The 13,509-nt window shown below is 36.2% G+C and overlaps 1 protein-coding gene across 1 annotated transcript in view; it reads right to left on the bottom strand.

Annotated features, from left to right (window-relative positions):
* Nucleotides 1-9,854, bottom strand: part of LOC111592232 (zinc finger protein jing) — a 183,130-nt gene extending 173,276 nt beyond the window's left edge. The window contains exon 1 of the mRNA XM_030226127.1: nt 9,122-9,854. Coding sequence (XP_030081987.1) covers nt 9,122-9,795 — 674 coding nt within the window. The 5' untranslated portion in view covers nt 9,796-9,854. The remainder of the gene's footprint in view (nt 1-9,121) is intronic.
* Between the last annotated feature and the right edge of the window lie 3,655 nt (nt 9,855-13,509).

Genomic DNA, 13,509 nt, shown 5'->3' with positions numbered 1-13,509 from the left:
TATCATTTTTAAACCTTGACACCATTTATAATCGGAAATCAGCGGTAGAAGGAGGCAAGACAGACGCAATAAAGTATATATATTGTTGATCAGGACGACACGCTGTGTCGATTTAGGATTGTCCGTCCGTCTGTCCGTCCGTCCGTCTGTCCGTATGAATGGAGCTATTGCCAAAACTGCTATGACTACAGACTTGAAATTGTGAAAGTATCTTATCTTATTTTTACCATCCGTACAAGTTAACATTTCTTTAGATAACCTTTGTATTTTCTTATTATCGATAAAAATCGATCATTTGATTTATTTTTTTAAGCGTTTTATGTTTAATTTCGCATTCTATTTAAAGCTAAATTTCCGACCGCTTAAGTCGTAGTTAGCATCAATTCAATTGTACAATAATTTCTATTCAAACTGGAATCTTTATTCGCTTTGATTCAACTTGCATTTATCTCCTGCAATCTGCTATTCCACTTTATAAATTATTTTCTGCCTTGCTACACTTGTTCCCTCAGCCATTTCGCATTACTCTTGAGACGATGACAGCTATGCAGAAGCACTTTGAGGGCCGTTTGTGGCTTCTAATTTAATTATGTTAAGCTACTTGGCCAACAGCAAACCAAAGAGAGATCGTTTTCAATAATACAGAAAAAATATTTAGAAAATAAAGCAAAGGCTAATAATACAAATTGGCAGAAGTTGAGTATATTGTTATTAAATAATATTTGTTTGTGCTAAAAAACGAAGTTTATAAGAGTTTATTTCATCATTAATATTATTATACATATTTTTAAGAATTAATTTCACAAATATTGGAGCTCTTTCAAATTATTATTTATGGCTTTATTCAAAATGAATACTTTGCTCCTTTTGTTTATAATGTTTTAATTTTCGCCATAAATTGTAACCGATTTATTTTGTCCGACTTTTCCCTAAGCACTTTCCTCGGAATTCGACTAAAACCCACAAGGCGCATCCTTAGCACAGCTGAAAATTCGAATTCCTCAAAAGCCAAATAACATAAATATAAATAAAACTTTTGCATAAATCTGTGTGGCAAGGCAAGAAAAACAAAAAAAAAAAAAGGAAAAGAAAAAAGTTTGTGAAGTGTGGAGCTACCTATTTGATTTATGGCGCACGTTTTCTCGCTAGCCAGGTCCCCGCACGCTCCTGTCCCGCATTGGCATTGTTCTGCACTTTGTTGCAGCGGGCAGAGACAAAAAAGAAGTAAAATAAGAGAAGCAGAAAAAGAAAAACAAATTTCTGCACTTCACAATTGCGAATGCATTTTCCATGGAACGTAAATAGAAGCTATTTAGTAAAATGTGCACGAAAAACAACAACAACAACAACAAAAACAGCAAAAGCAACAAGAGCAACATCAGCATCCCGAACAACAACAGATACGAGCAGCAGCCCAGAGGCGTGGCAAGACGGGGGAAGCTTTTCTGCTTTTGAGGTCAATGTACAAAACAGAGGCTGGCAGCATTTATTACGACTTAATGCGCTGCTCGAGGGCTCCAAGAGGGGAAGAGCAGCAGGAACACAGCGAAGAGAGCGCAGCAAGTTAGAGCTAAGAAGCGAAAAGAGGCAGCTAGCTGCAAGGGGCTGGCCAGGAGAGGCTCTAATTTCGTGTTTAAACTGCTTTTCACATACACACGCACACTGTGTTAATAATAATAATAAAAGAAACATATATAAACGAAAACAACAACAAGAAGCACAAGGAATGTGCCACAGTTGAAACAAGTGGAAGAAACCAAAGGCAAAACTAAAGCCAAAGCAAAGGGCTGACAGCGACGAGGCAGGGAAGCAGCAGGCAAGAGGCAGGGAGGCGAGAGGAGCCACAGAGTGGGGCAGACAACGTGCACTGGGCCAGCCAACAACAACAAGAAAAGAAGCCAAACAGAAAAAGAAAAACACACGAAAAGCAAAAGAGAGCAAAAAAAGCAGAGTATAAAAAGTGACAAGAGCAGAGCCAATTGCAGCAAGACGAAAAACTAATACCCTACTGTCAAGAAAAATAACTAACTGATGCATAATATGAATCAATGAGTCAATCTTGTCACTGAACTCAGTAAATCAGCTATTAGCTGTGAGAATTACTGATAAATAAAGTGAGACAAAGCTCGTCAATCCAGCTATTTTAATGATTGATTGAACATACTTATCAAAGGTTGTTGATTGACTCATAGTGATTGATATATTTTCCATTTAAATATCTATATATAAATCACGTCCAATCTGTCAGTCAGTCAATCAGAAACAGCTGCAGAATCATAAGAACTATTTGAATGTATTTGATTTATCTCATATCGAAAGGCAGTCGATCTCAAGCAGTTTAATAGTTAAGAAAAATGTATATGTATCCGTTAAGAAATGTTCAAATAGGCTGTGACTTACCTACATATTAATATCAATTTGAAGTCCATCAAGCCATCAATCAAACAGAAATCTTAATAAATTAGATATTTTAAAGTTGTAAATATGATTGATTGAAATTATCAAATATTGTTGATTGATTCTTGGTGATTGACATATTTAAAATTTAAATATGTCAATCACCAAAAATTTAAAATATATTTTCTACTAGTCACAGATCACTGTGGTCAGGTCAGTTTTATGCCCACATGCTATAAATCACCTCCAATTTAGGACAATTGCAATGAATCGACAATTAATCAAATTTCGTCCAAGTTCTTGTTTAAGTTGCTTTAGCAAAATGTGCAAAATGAATGCAAAAACCAATTATACTCAATTAAAGGGCATTTAAAACAACTTTGGCGGCTGCTGCCCGAGGGGGCGGCTCGAAGTCTCGTTTAAAATGGGGGCGTGGCAGGCAGTTTGGCAACGCGTTGGCATGTTGCAAGTCACATGCATAGCAGAGCGAATTTTCCAACGAGGGAAACGGAGAAAAGCGAAGCAAAAAACGCTGCGCTTGGCTTTGTCGAGGCGTTTGCATTGTGGCTATTTAGCTTGTTGTTGTTGTTGCTGCTGCTGTAGTTCTTGCGGCTTCAGTTGCTGCAAATTAGTTGGCCACTCAACATATTCATTTTGGTAATCGAGTGTAATCGCTTTCAACGCAAAAAAGGAGGCAGCTGCGGGAGGCGTGGCTATTGAGTGCGGCCTTACACTAAAGTTGCCCACAAGGCAATCAGCTGTAAAAAAATTATGTGCAATTGAGGTTCAAATATGTAGGTGAAAAGTAAGAAGAGGAAAAGGTGGCAGAGGTAGAGACAGAAGCAGAGGCAGAGCCAGAGACTAGCAGAGATTGCTGCAGCAGCTATCAAGATCTATGTAGCAGGCTAAGAAATTAAGCCAAGAGTTGGCCAAGAGAAATTATATCTTATTGGCATGGGCATAATACACTTATCTTTAGATTATTTATTTATAATATTTAAATTATATGCAAATATATTCAGTGTAAAAATAATTTAGAAGCTATCAAAGCATCCTTTCGTGTTTTTAAATAAATACATTATATAGAAATATATCATATATATCATAAATAAAATAATGTTGTTCTCTTAACATTTATGAAATATTTATAAGACTATTTTCAGAGCTGGAAAAGTTTTATAAATTTCTAACTAAGATTGTTGTAACATATTTAAATTGTTCGATAATTCGAGCTGTAAATCAATCACCATTTTCGGCAAATATGAATCGAAGTTTCTATATTCTTCCAATAACATTTTTAGATTCCATCAATCACAATCCATCAATACAAATTAATTTGCTTAATAGTAAATGCTGAGAGTTCAGTCTTAGTTTCTATTATATATTGCAGTTCTGAAAGGTTGATCAGAACTTGGCTTAGTCCTGTGATTTATGTACCTAATTTTGAAATATTTCTAATTTATTAGCTGGATGTTATCTAACACAATTATAATTCATTAAGTTTCAGTTATATTAAAGCCGAAAAAACCCCATTTTAAATCAGACTAAAGCACTTAACGCCTTAATTAATAGATAGTAAAAAAAATGTGTTTTACCCAAAGACTTAAAATTTCATTAGAAGCTCGAAATGATATATTTGTATATACGTATAAATATATAAATATTTCACAGCTATATTTTTCGACCAAGTTTAAGAAATAGCAACACTTAAAATATATCATCGAGATACTTTGCCAGCATTTGGTTGCACTATAAATGGCCCTGCATAAGCTACTTGAGTTACAATCGGATTTATGACGCGTGTTGTGTTGTATTTGCTATAAAAAACGCGCCATTAAACAATTTTGATAATTTATCTGACAGATAATTGTGCCGAAGTGCGCAGTAAAAGGCGTTTTAATAAATGTATCTCTCGAGCGAGCAAAACACGGCACGCGCAGCTCGCAGCTCGTCAGCTGTGTGAATTTATGGCTTACAGATGCATTACTTTTGTTGTACGTATATATTGCAGTTGTTGTTGTTGTTGTTGTTGTATCTACAATGCCAACTAATTTCCGCTCATTAAGAATGCGTAACGTAGCGCTGCCGAAGTGTGTAAGTGTATGTGTGTGTGTGTGTATACAAGTGCATTTGTATCTTAAAGATATGTGAAACATGCGTTCATACGATGGCTAATTTATGGCCCGTGGGCGCGATAAGCTTCCTGCATGCGCGCATCTTTTAGATACATATGTATCTGCAGCTTCTAAGCGAACTGTTGCACTCTTTTCACATACCCTGCAAGCATTGTGAGCTCGTATAATAAGGATAGTAATTTGGTTCAAATGCATGTAACAGCCAGAACATATATTAATGCTTAGGATTAACAAACGAATTACATTAGCCTTGTCTGATTGTCCGTCCATCGACAGCGACACCAACAAGAGCTATAGGCTCAAACGTTTTCTCATTTGTACATTTTCTTGCAGCACACTCTAATGCAGTTTCTCGCAAATATCATCGATAATTGTTTGATTCCATTTTGCCATATTTCATGGCCAAAACAGCTTTGATTGAGCATATTTGATATAACAGATTAGCATGAGGTTCCAGGTATCTTCTAGTCGCTCACTCCCTACTAGAATACACATACTTGCTCTAATTAATAGTTGTTGTTGCTCTTAGTGCATTCGAAGTCTCCTTGTCGTCGTCGTCGTCAGCATCGATAAGACGGGCGTCAAAAGATCTGTTCCTATCTGTTTCTGTTTCTGTTTCTGTTTCAGTTTCAGTGTACGCACGCAACGCACGCCTATCGGCAGCCCCATCTATCTGCTGTTATATCAAATCTTGTATCATTTTCTCTTTCGCTCTTTCATTCCTTCTCGCTCGTCGGCTCGGCTGTCCTCGTCTGTTCGTTCGTGCTTTGCTTCGCTTCGCTGTCGGAAATAATTTCAACTTTTGGTCGTTGAACTCTTTTTGATTTATTTTGTTTTTGCACACAGCAAATTTTTGTTCGCTTTTTATTTATTTTTATTCTTTGCTTTATTTCTTACTTATTTTTGCTTATTGTTTGCATTTTTTTCGCTGCATTCAATTTTATTGCGCATCTTTGCTTGAAAATTGCATTTTTCGGGGATTTTTAAGCTTTCGTCTTTGATTATTGAAATCATAATAAAAACCAGTTTATTAGCTTTTTACTACAATTTGCATATTGCATAAATTTATTTATATGATTTTTCTATATTACTCACGGCAATAATAGAGACAGCCGTGAGTATTATTGCTAAGCAATTACAATCTAATTATAAACTGAACACAGAAAATGGAATTCGGAACATAATGGCATTGTTAAAGTGTGTAATAGGCAGAGGGAGGCGTGGCAAACCGCCCATTAAGCATTATTGATCTGCGCAAGCTTCGGCGCTCGGGGTATTTGCTAGTCGGACACTTCCAACTAGAGCTGTTTTCATTCCACTTTTTGTTTCTGTTTGATGCGCAGTGATTACCTATATTTTACATTAAAGCTTGACGATTGTCTTTAATGATTCATTTAATAAATTAAAAATTGAATAATTGTAATAAGAAAATCCAGATATCTTACTGAAGAAAATGTCATGCAAGTTTTTGTAATTTTTTGTAATTTTTATATTTTTAAGATTCATAATATATGTAAGGAAAATTAATTGATGAAATATAAAGGATACGCCACGCCTTCTTCTGCTTGCTGCAGTAAAAAATAATAGCCTAATTAGCATTTTCTACGAGAAACAAAGCTTTGTTAGCCTCTTCTATAAATGCTCACAATATGCTTTAGGAAATTTTAAATTGAATCCCGTATAGAAACTTGATAAATTACATCAGAAATGGGATTTTCATTGTATATATCATATCAAGAATTAAAAGACTACATATATTAAAGAATAACTGCACTTATATTATATGTTTTCTAAGCAAAAATATGTCTCAAATATGAATTTTAAAACATAAAAATTAAATTGTGAGACTTTTGAAAACTAATTCTAGAACCACATAAACTACATATAATATGTAAATATAGTAAATATATAAATATAGTAAATATATAAATATATTAAATATATAAATAAATAAATATATTTATTTGAATCTTATTCAATTCGGAGCTCTTTTAAGCCAAACTCTTTGCACTCTACTTTGACTACAACTTTTGCAATTTTGACCTCAATTTTGTTTACTTTTGACCTTCTGTTGCTGTTGCAATTGCCAAGAACTTCGCTCATTAAAATGTACGTTTTTTTCGTATAATAAACATTAAAACAACAAGTTGCTGCGGCGTCTCTTTTAATGTTTCGCATTTGGATGTGGGGATGATGCGAGTATTAACAGAGGATCAGACGCAACATCACATTCAAAACATTTAACTTTAATTATCGCTCATAAAGACAGCAACAGCAACAACAACAGTCACAACAACAACAGTTGTTGTTGTCGATTGCAATTTGCAGTCATTATTTTTTTAATATTTTTTTTTGTTTTGTTTAATCAGTATTTGATGTTGTTGTTATTGTCTGTTTTTTTTTTTGGTGTTTTCTTTAAGTGGACTGTTGAGTGCAGGTACAGGTACAGGTTTTTCCACATTTTCCATGGGCGACCCCCGAAGCCCCAAGCGGCGACCCACTGCACTCCAATGCACAGTTTTCCACAGTCGCTGCTAAAAGTTTTTTGCCAGCTGTTGTTTTTGCATTTGTTACTCTTTGTTTTGTTTTGCTTTTTTTCCTCTTTTGCACAGTCATGCCAGCACGCCTCAATTGTCGGCACTCGCACACACACACACATATAGAGGGGGAGACAAAAACAGAGAGAGAGAGAGACATATACAGATGCAGCTGCAGCCAAAGACACACACACACATACACCAACACACTTGCATTGACTGACAATGCGATATTGTGTAATCGCCCACGTTGATTTATCTCGTTTAAGTGACTCCAAAATGACGCCAACATCGACGTCGACGTTGACGTCGCAGCTGCAGTCGCCGTCGCAGATGACGCTAGAAGTGTAGTAATGTGTAATAACTCGCAAATTACATTCGCTTTTCTCATAGCCCCTAGTCGAAAAACAATTAGAAGAGAAAGTTTTAACTATTCAAACTAATTTCTTATTTGTTAATTGTTCTTTAAGCCTAATTGATTGATTGGACCAAAAGATCATATTCTTATTGTGCTATATAGCTATAACTAATATAGCATAAATATATATTTTATACCCAACTGAGTCAATTTGTCAATTGAGCGTATTTTTATTATTATTATTATGCTCAATATATATATATATATATATTTCATATTCACTCACATCACACACTTTTCTATTATAATTTTCCTGTGTGGCTCATGTCTTTCGGTCTATGTAGCTCCGTCTTAAGATCAAAGACTACCATATTTATCTCTATATATCTTCAGCTCATTATCTCATATATCTCAGAGCAACTACAGGGTAGCTCAATGTAGACCCATTTGTGGCAGTCGCAGATGTATCTAACATGCAGTTGAAGTTGATGTTCGCTGTCGCTTCTGTTGTTTCTGCAGTTGCTGCTTTTGCTGCTGCAACTCGTGTATATTTAGTCGTGCATTTTGGCTTCTTAATGTTGTTTGCAATTTTTGGCATTGCATTTGGCATTGTTTTCATAGCCGTTGCATTGTTTGGCAAACCCCCAACTTGAATTCAGCTTATTGTTGTTGCTGTTGTCCAAGTTGTTGCTTTTGTTGTACATTTTCTGTCAACATGCAGCTGCATAAAAAGTTGACAATTTCTATTTTTTATTATTTTATTTTTGTTGCTAAGCTCGAACTTAACTTTAAGCTAAGTTTGAGTTTTGTGGTCATGATCATGACTCATGCCTTGAATAATAGAGTGAGAAATAAACTTATGCATATTTAATTTTATTGGGATGTTTTGATATTGAAATTATACGTCTTCAATAGGCATCCGCCGTTTTCTTCGCTATTCTACTTCGCATGGGATCTGAGTGATTCTGAACAAGCGAAGCGTGGGAGCACCTAAGTTCCAGAACCCAAAATATGTCTAACTAATAGGTACTAAGAAGTACCTTATCTGAATATATATTAAGAATCAGAATTCATTTAATAATCGTATTTATATAAATCCCTTATCACCATTTCGAAATACGGGAAACAATAATTCAGAGGAATTTGTGTCCCTTTCTCTTTCTCTGTTTATTGTCTTCTCTTTCTCTCATTCTCTCTATGCCTCCCTTTCTCTGTCACTCACACTCGCTCTCTCTTTCTACATCTATATCTCTCGCTCTCTCTCTCATTCTTTATCACACACACTCTCTCTCTCTCTCTCTCTCATTATCTTACTCTATCTCTCTTACTCGCTCTCTCTCTCATTCTCTCTCCCTCTCATACTCATACTCTTAGTCTATCTCTCTCTCTCTCTTAATCACTCTCTCTCTCTCTCTCTTACTCTCTCTTTCTTCCTCTCTTTCATTCTCTTTCACTCTCACACTCTTTTTCGCTCTTTTACTCTCTCTCTCTCCCTTTTCTTCCCTTTCTCCCTCTCCCCCTTTACTTTAAACTGAACCCCTATTACTATCAATTACACTTGATATGGATATATCTAGACACCCACTCTCAAGACTACAGAATCACGGATATCACATTACAGTAAAACCCATTGCAAAACAGTTGATTTTCTCTTAAATCATTTTCAGTTGACAATTTCCGTTTGATAGACTCACCTGTCTGATGACTCTGATGAATCGCATCGATCCACGCAGCGTTTCTTTATGCTCTGCCCATTGCCCCGAGCTCCACGTTCTCCTCTGGCAGTTTTCGCAGTTGTTGTTGTTGTTGCTGTTGCTGTTGTTATTGAAGGTTTCCTGGCGCCTTGATAGAGCTGAGATCGCAATGCGCTGATATCCAATTTGGCAGCAGCTGCTGCTGCCGCTGCTCCTCCTGCTGCTGCTTCAGCTAGTGTTTTAGCTTTCGTTGTGTTATTGTTGGCTGTTGCAGTTGTTGCAATTGTTGTTTTTGTCGTTTCCCTGCCCCGTTTGGTGGCTTGCACAGTGCCGATGCTGCTGCTGCTTGTGGGCGGAAACAACAGCAGCCGCGTGGGCGTATTAAAGGAAGCCTTCGGCGGTTGGGGCGGCGGTGGCTTCAATTCAATATTTGTAACTCGGGCAGCCGGCGGGGCAAAGGGGAATGCCAAGGGGCTGGCCAAAGGCGAGGCAGTTCCTGTCAAACTGTTCAAATTGACGCCGTTTTTCAGCTGATCAAACAATGACAAAGCCGCACTCGATGTTAAAGTCTTCTCTGCTGATGTTGCTTTTGCTGCTGTGGGCGTGGCAGTCGGCGTCGCGCTAACCGTTTCTTTAGTCTTTGTCGCTGTGTCCTTCGACGGCGAGCCAGACATTTTCTTTGCTTTGCTTCTTTTTGTTGTTTCTTAGCTTTTCGCTTTTTCTTTTTCCCTTTGCTTGTCAATTTGTTTTCCTTTATGCACTTTTTTGTTTTCTGCTCCTTTTTTGTTTATTTTCGCAACTGTTTGGAAACGTTTGCTTTAATTGCTTCCCGGTCTAGTTGTTGTTGTTGTTTTTGTTGTTGCCATTTGTTTAGCTTACAACACATTTTTGTTCAAATTCACTTTGTGAATTTCTTTCCTATTGAAGCTTTTGCTTTAAGCTCCTTTTCGCATTTGTTTTGTTCCAAGTCTTTGACTTTTACTTAGTTTTAAGTCTGGCATTATTTGTTATTCATTTGTTAAATTTGGTTTTTAGTTTTTAGTTTTTTAACTATATGAAAACGAAAGTTGATTGACAGAACTATTACAACTTCAACATGGATGGATGAATAATAATATTTATTATAAAATTTTATCTGACTTAATAACATTTCTGCTTAACTTTCTTTAGTTCAATTTCTGCTACTGATCAAGAAGGATTGTGGCTTGAATATAAGTCAGGTTAATTTCTAAAAATATCTTTTGAAAACCAAATATACTTTATAGAAATTTAAAAAAATTAAATACTATATTTTTATTTATATATATTTATATAATTATCTATAATTGTATTCTTTAAAAAAGAAATTTTCTAATTAAAACCTTTAACTAATAAAAAATTTTAAAAACTTGACGGGGATTATAAAAATAAAGAGATTTCCTCATCCTTTACTAGAAGGTATTTTTCCTATTTTATTGATGCTGCTATACTTCCCGCCTGTTGTATGCTTTATATTTATAAAACAACTAAAAATGAATCAATTGATTGTTTCTAATGTATCTAACTAGGTTTTTTGTCAACACTTTTATTTTAATATATTAAATATAAATATATTTATTTATTATTTTTAACACTTCAACAGGTACATCATTGATTTCAATACTTGTTACCAATTTATTTATAATTGAATCACTAAACACGATTTTATGGGCTTTTCCGTTGGTACGCACGCTTTACTGTGCCACAATGCACAATGGCTTCTGTATTATTATTCACAATTTCAGCGTAACACACAAATTTTTTATTTCTATTATATAATTTTATTGCACTTTACTCAAATTAAATAAATTATTTTTTTTTTTTGCAAATTAAACATGAATTGCATTGAAAATATTTACTTTTTTATTACATTTTTCATTTGACATAATTAAAATTTTGCATTTGTTCAGCATTTATTTGAAGCAATTATATTTCAGCGAATTTTCATTAACTTTGCATTATGAATGGCTGCTAATTTTCTTATGAGTTTTATACGTTTCCGTTTGGTGTTGTTTTTGCATTTGCAGTGCAGAAAACAAACCAAAAGCGAAAAAACTTTTTTTGCAAGCTTTGCAAACAGTTAACCGGTTCTCGCGTCTCTCGAGCTTTGTGTTGTTTTTTTTATGTTTGTTAAAACAACGAAACCGAAACAGTATAAACAAAGTCACAAATCAGGCGTTTGTTTAACAACAATGCTTAAGAATCTAATCAAATGCATTTCAATACACACGCACAGACACTTACGCTCCCTGGCTCGTTCTCTCTCTCTCTCTCACTCTCTCTCTCTTTTTCTTTCTCTCTCTCTCTTTCTCCCTCTCTTGTGACGTTATCAATGCTTTGCTCGCCGGGGCCGTGTTGTCTATTAATAATCAAAAAAGCACACACAATTTTCTTTTTGTTTGTGTATTTTCGTTTGCGTATTCGTTCGTTGCAGTTGTTTTAATTGCCATGTACAAAAAATGTCAGTCGAACTGCTGTTAATTGCGTGAAACAAAGTGGCTCGAAAAACTGCGCGCTGACTCTCACTGCCCCCGTCTACTACGTTGCTTTGGCTGCTGGCCTCTGCCTGCGACTGACTGTCGCGACGAACGCCGCATTGGTGTGGGGCCCGAGACACGAAGAGCTTTAGCCAACTAGAACCGAGCAGCCAGCACGAAACGAGCGAAGTCAACAAGAACGAGCGTCCAACGAGCAACGACCGCAACTTCGTGACAACGCACGAACGCCAAAACGCCAAACGACGACGAAATCCGACGATGCCAACAATGTTTTGTTGTTGTTTTTTTTTCGCCGAGTGGCGAATTGTTTGGAGAGGGGCGACAGCAGGCAGACGTTGGCAATATGCAAGCGATGCGATGTTCACTTTTGATTTCTGTGCAGCGACAGCAGGTTTGGCATACTCACTGAGAGCAGAGGAACGTCGAAGAGACCGAAGGGGCATGTGAAGGTGAGGTCTATAGGGAAGCCGGTTGTGCGGCTACTGCTTGTTGCGCCACAAGCCCACACGCTTTATTTTTTGTTTTTTCTTTGTAAGTTCAATATTTAGTTTTGAACAGATTTGGCCACGATTGTCGCCCGAGTGGGTGGGGAAAACGTAACTTCAAAGTCATGTTGTATCTTAATCATATTTGTTACCTGTTGATATGAGCGTGAGAAACACAACGTAAGCCAGCAGCAAAGGAACAGGTTCTAAATAGAAGACTATAACATAGATCGACAGTTAAAGCGAATGCTAACTTAACCTTACCTTAATTCGTCTATCAGAATTTTTTAAATATCATTTTAATTTTTTTAATAGCTACTTTTGATTTATATTATTATTGATAACTGTTCATCTTTAGAATCAGAATTGTCTTAACTATCTTTAATTTTAAACTCTGAGCTTACTGTTATATTTTCTCATTTATTATTATTTGTCCCTTATATTTCATTAGTGTTTACTTGCATTTTTTCTATTCTTTTCGTTTTAATCTAAACTACTGACTTTATGATTCATTTTTGATGAACACTTTAAGTGCCGTTAGGTACGCAATTACACACATACACACACTCATAGCGGAAAGACAGCTGTTTGGCTTAACTTCTCAGACATTCCTTGCGTATTAGCAAACCGGCGGTTTATCATTTTATAGAGCACCTACTGCAGCACTTCCTTAATCATGCTCTAAATGTAATGACCCACGCTTTTCAGTTACAGCTTCCTTTGCCCACGCAAATTCGCTTCAATAATTAGGCAAAGTCAATTCAAAAGCAAACAATAACAGAAATCAAGTAAGCGCGAGAGCAAGAAAGAGACCTCACAAACACCAGCACACACATCGACTGTTGTTATCAAACCTCCGCATACACGCACACACACACACTCGCTCAATCATTCACCAACACAAATCACGTCATGAATACAAATTATACATACATCCACACATAAATATAAAACGAACGTAAAGAAAAAGCAGCAAAGTCAACAACACCAGCAACAGCAAATACAACAAAATCAAAGCCAACACGTGCTTTTATTACGTTACATGAGCAATCTCTCTCTTTCTGTGCCTCTATGTGTGTGTGTCGGCCTTTTGTGATGCAACGGTTCTGGCAAAGAACATGGTACATGCTAGATTTCGAGAGCAAGCTTGAGAGCACACTATCTGTTAGTATGTGTGAGCAGCAGAACTTGTTTGCTAGCTTTGCTCTTGTTGTAGTTGCAGTAGTTTGACTTTGTGCTTCGCACTTATCTTTTACAGCACGAAAACCGAAGCCAATGCCAGAAAATGGCCAAATGCAGAAATTACCTTCAACTGAAAATGTTTGTTGACACTTTAAAGCAAATCGCTTGGTGTTGCGGTACGTTTTACCGTTTCCAATTTTGAACT

The sequence above is a fragment of the Drosophila hydei genome, unplaced genomic scaffold, assembly GCF_003285905.1.
Source record: "Drosophila hydei strain 15085-1641.00,03,60 unplaced genomic scaffold, DhydRS2 tig00000060-arrow-pilon, whole genome shotgun sequence".
Lineage (NCBI taxonomy): Eukaryota > Metazoa > Arthropoda > Insecta > Diptera > Drosophilidae > Drosophila > Drosophila hydei.
This window is presented reverse-complemented; position numbering and strand designations above follow the sequence as displayed.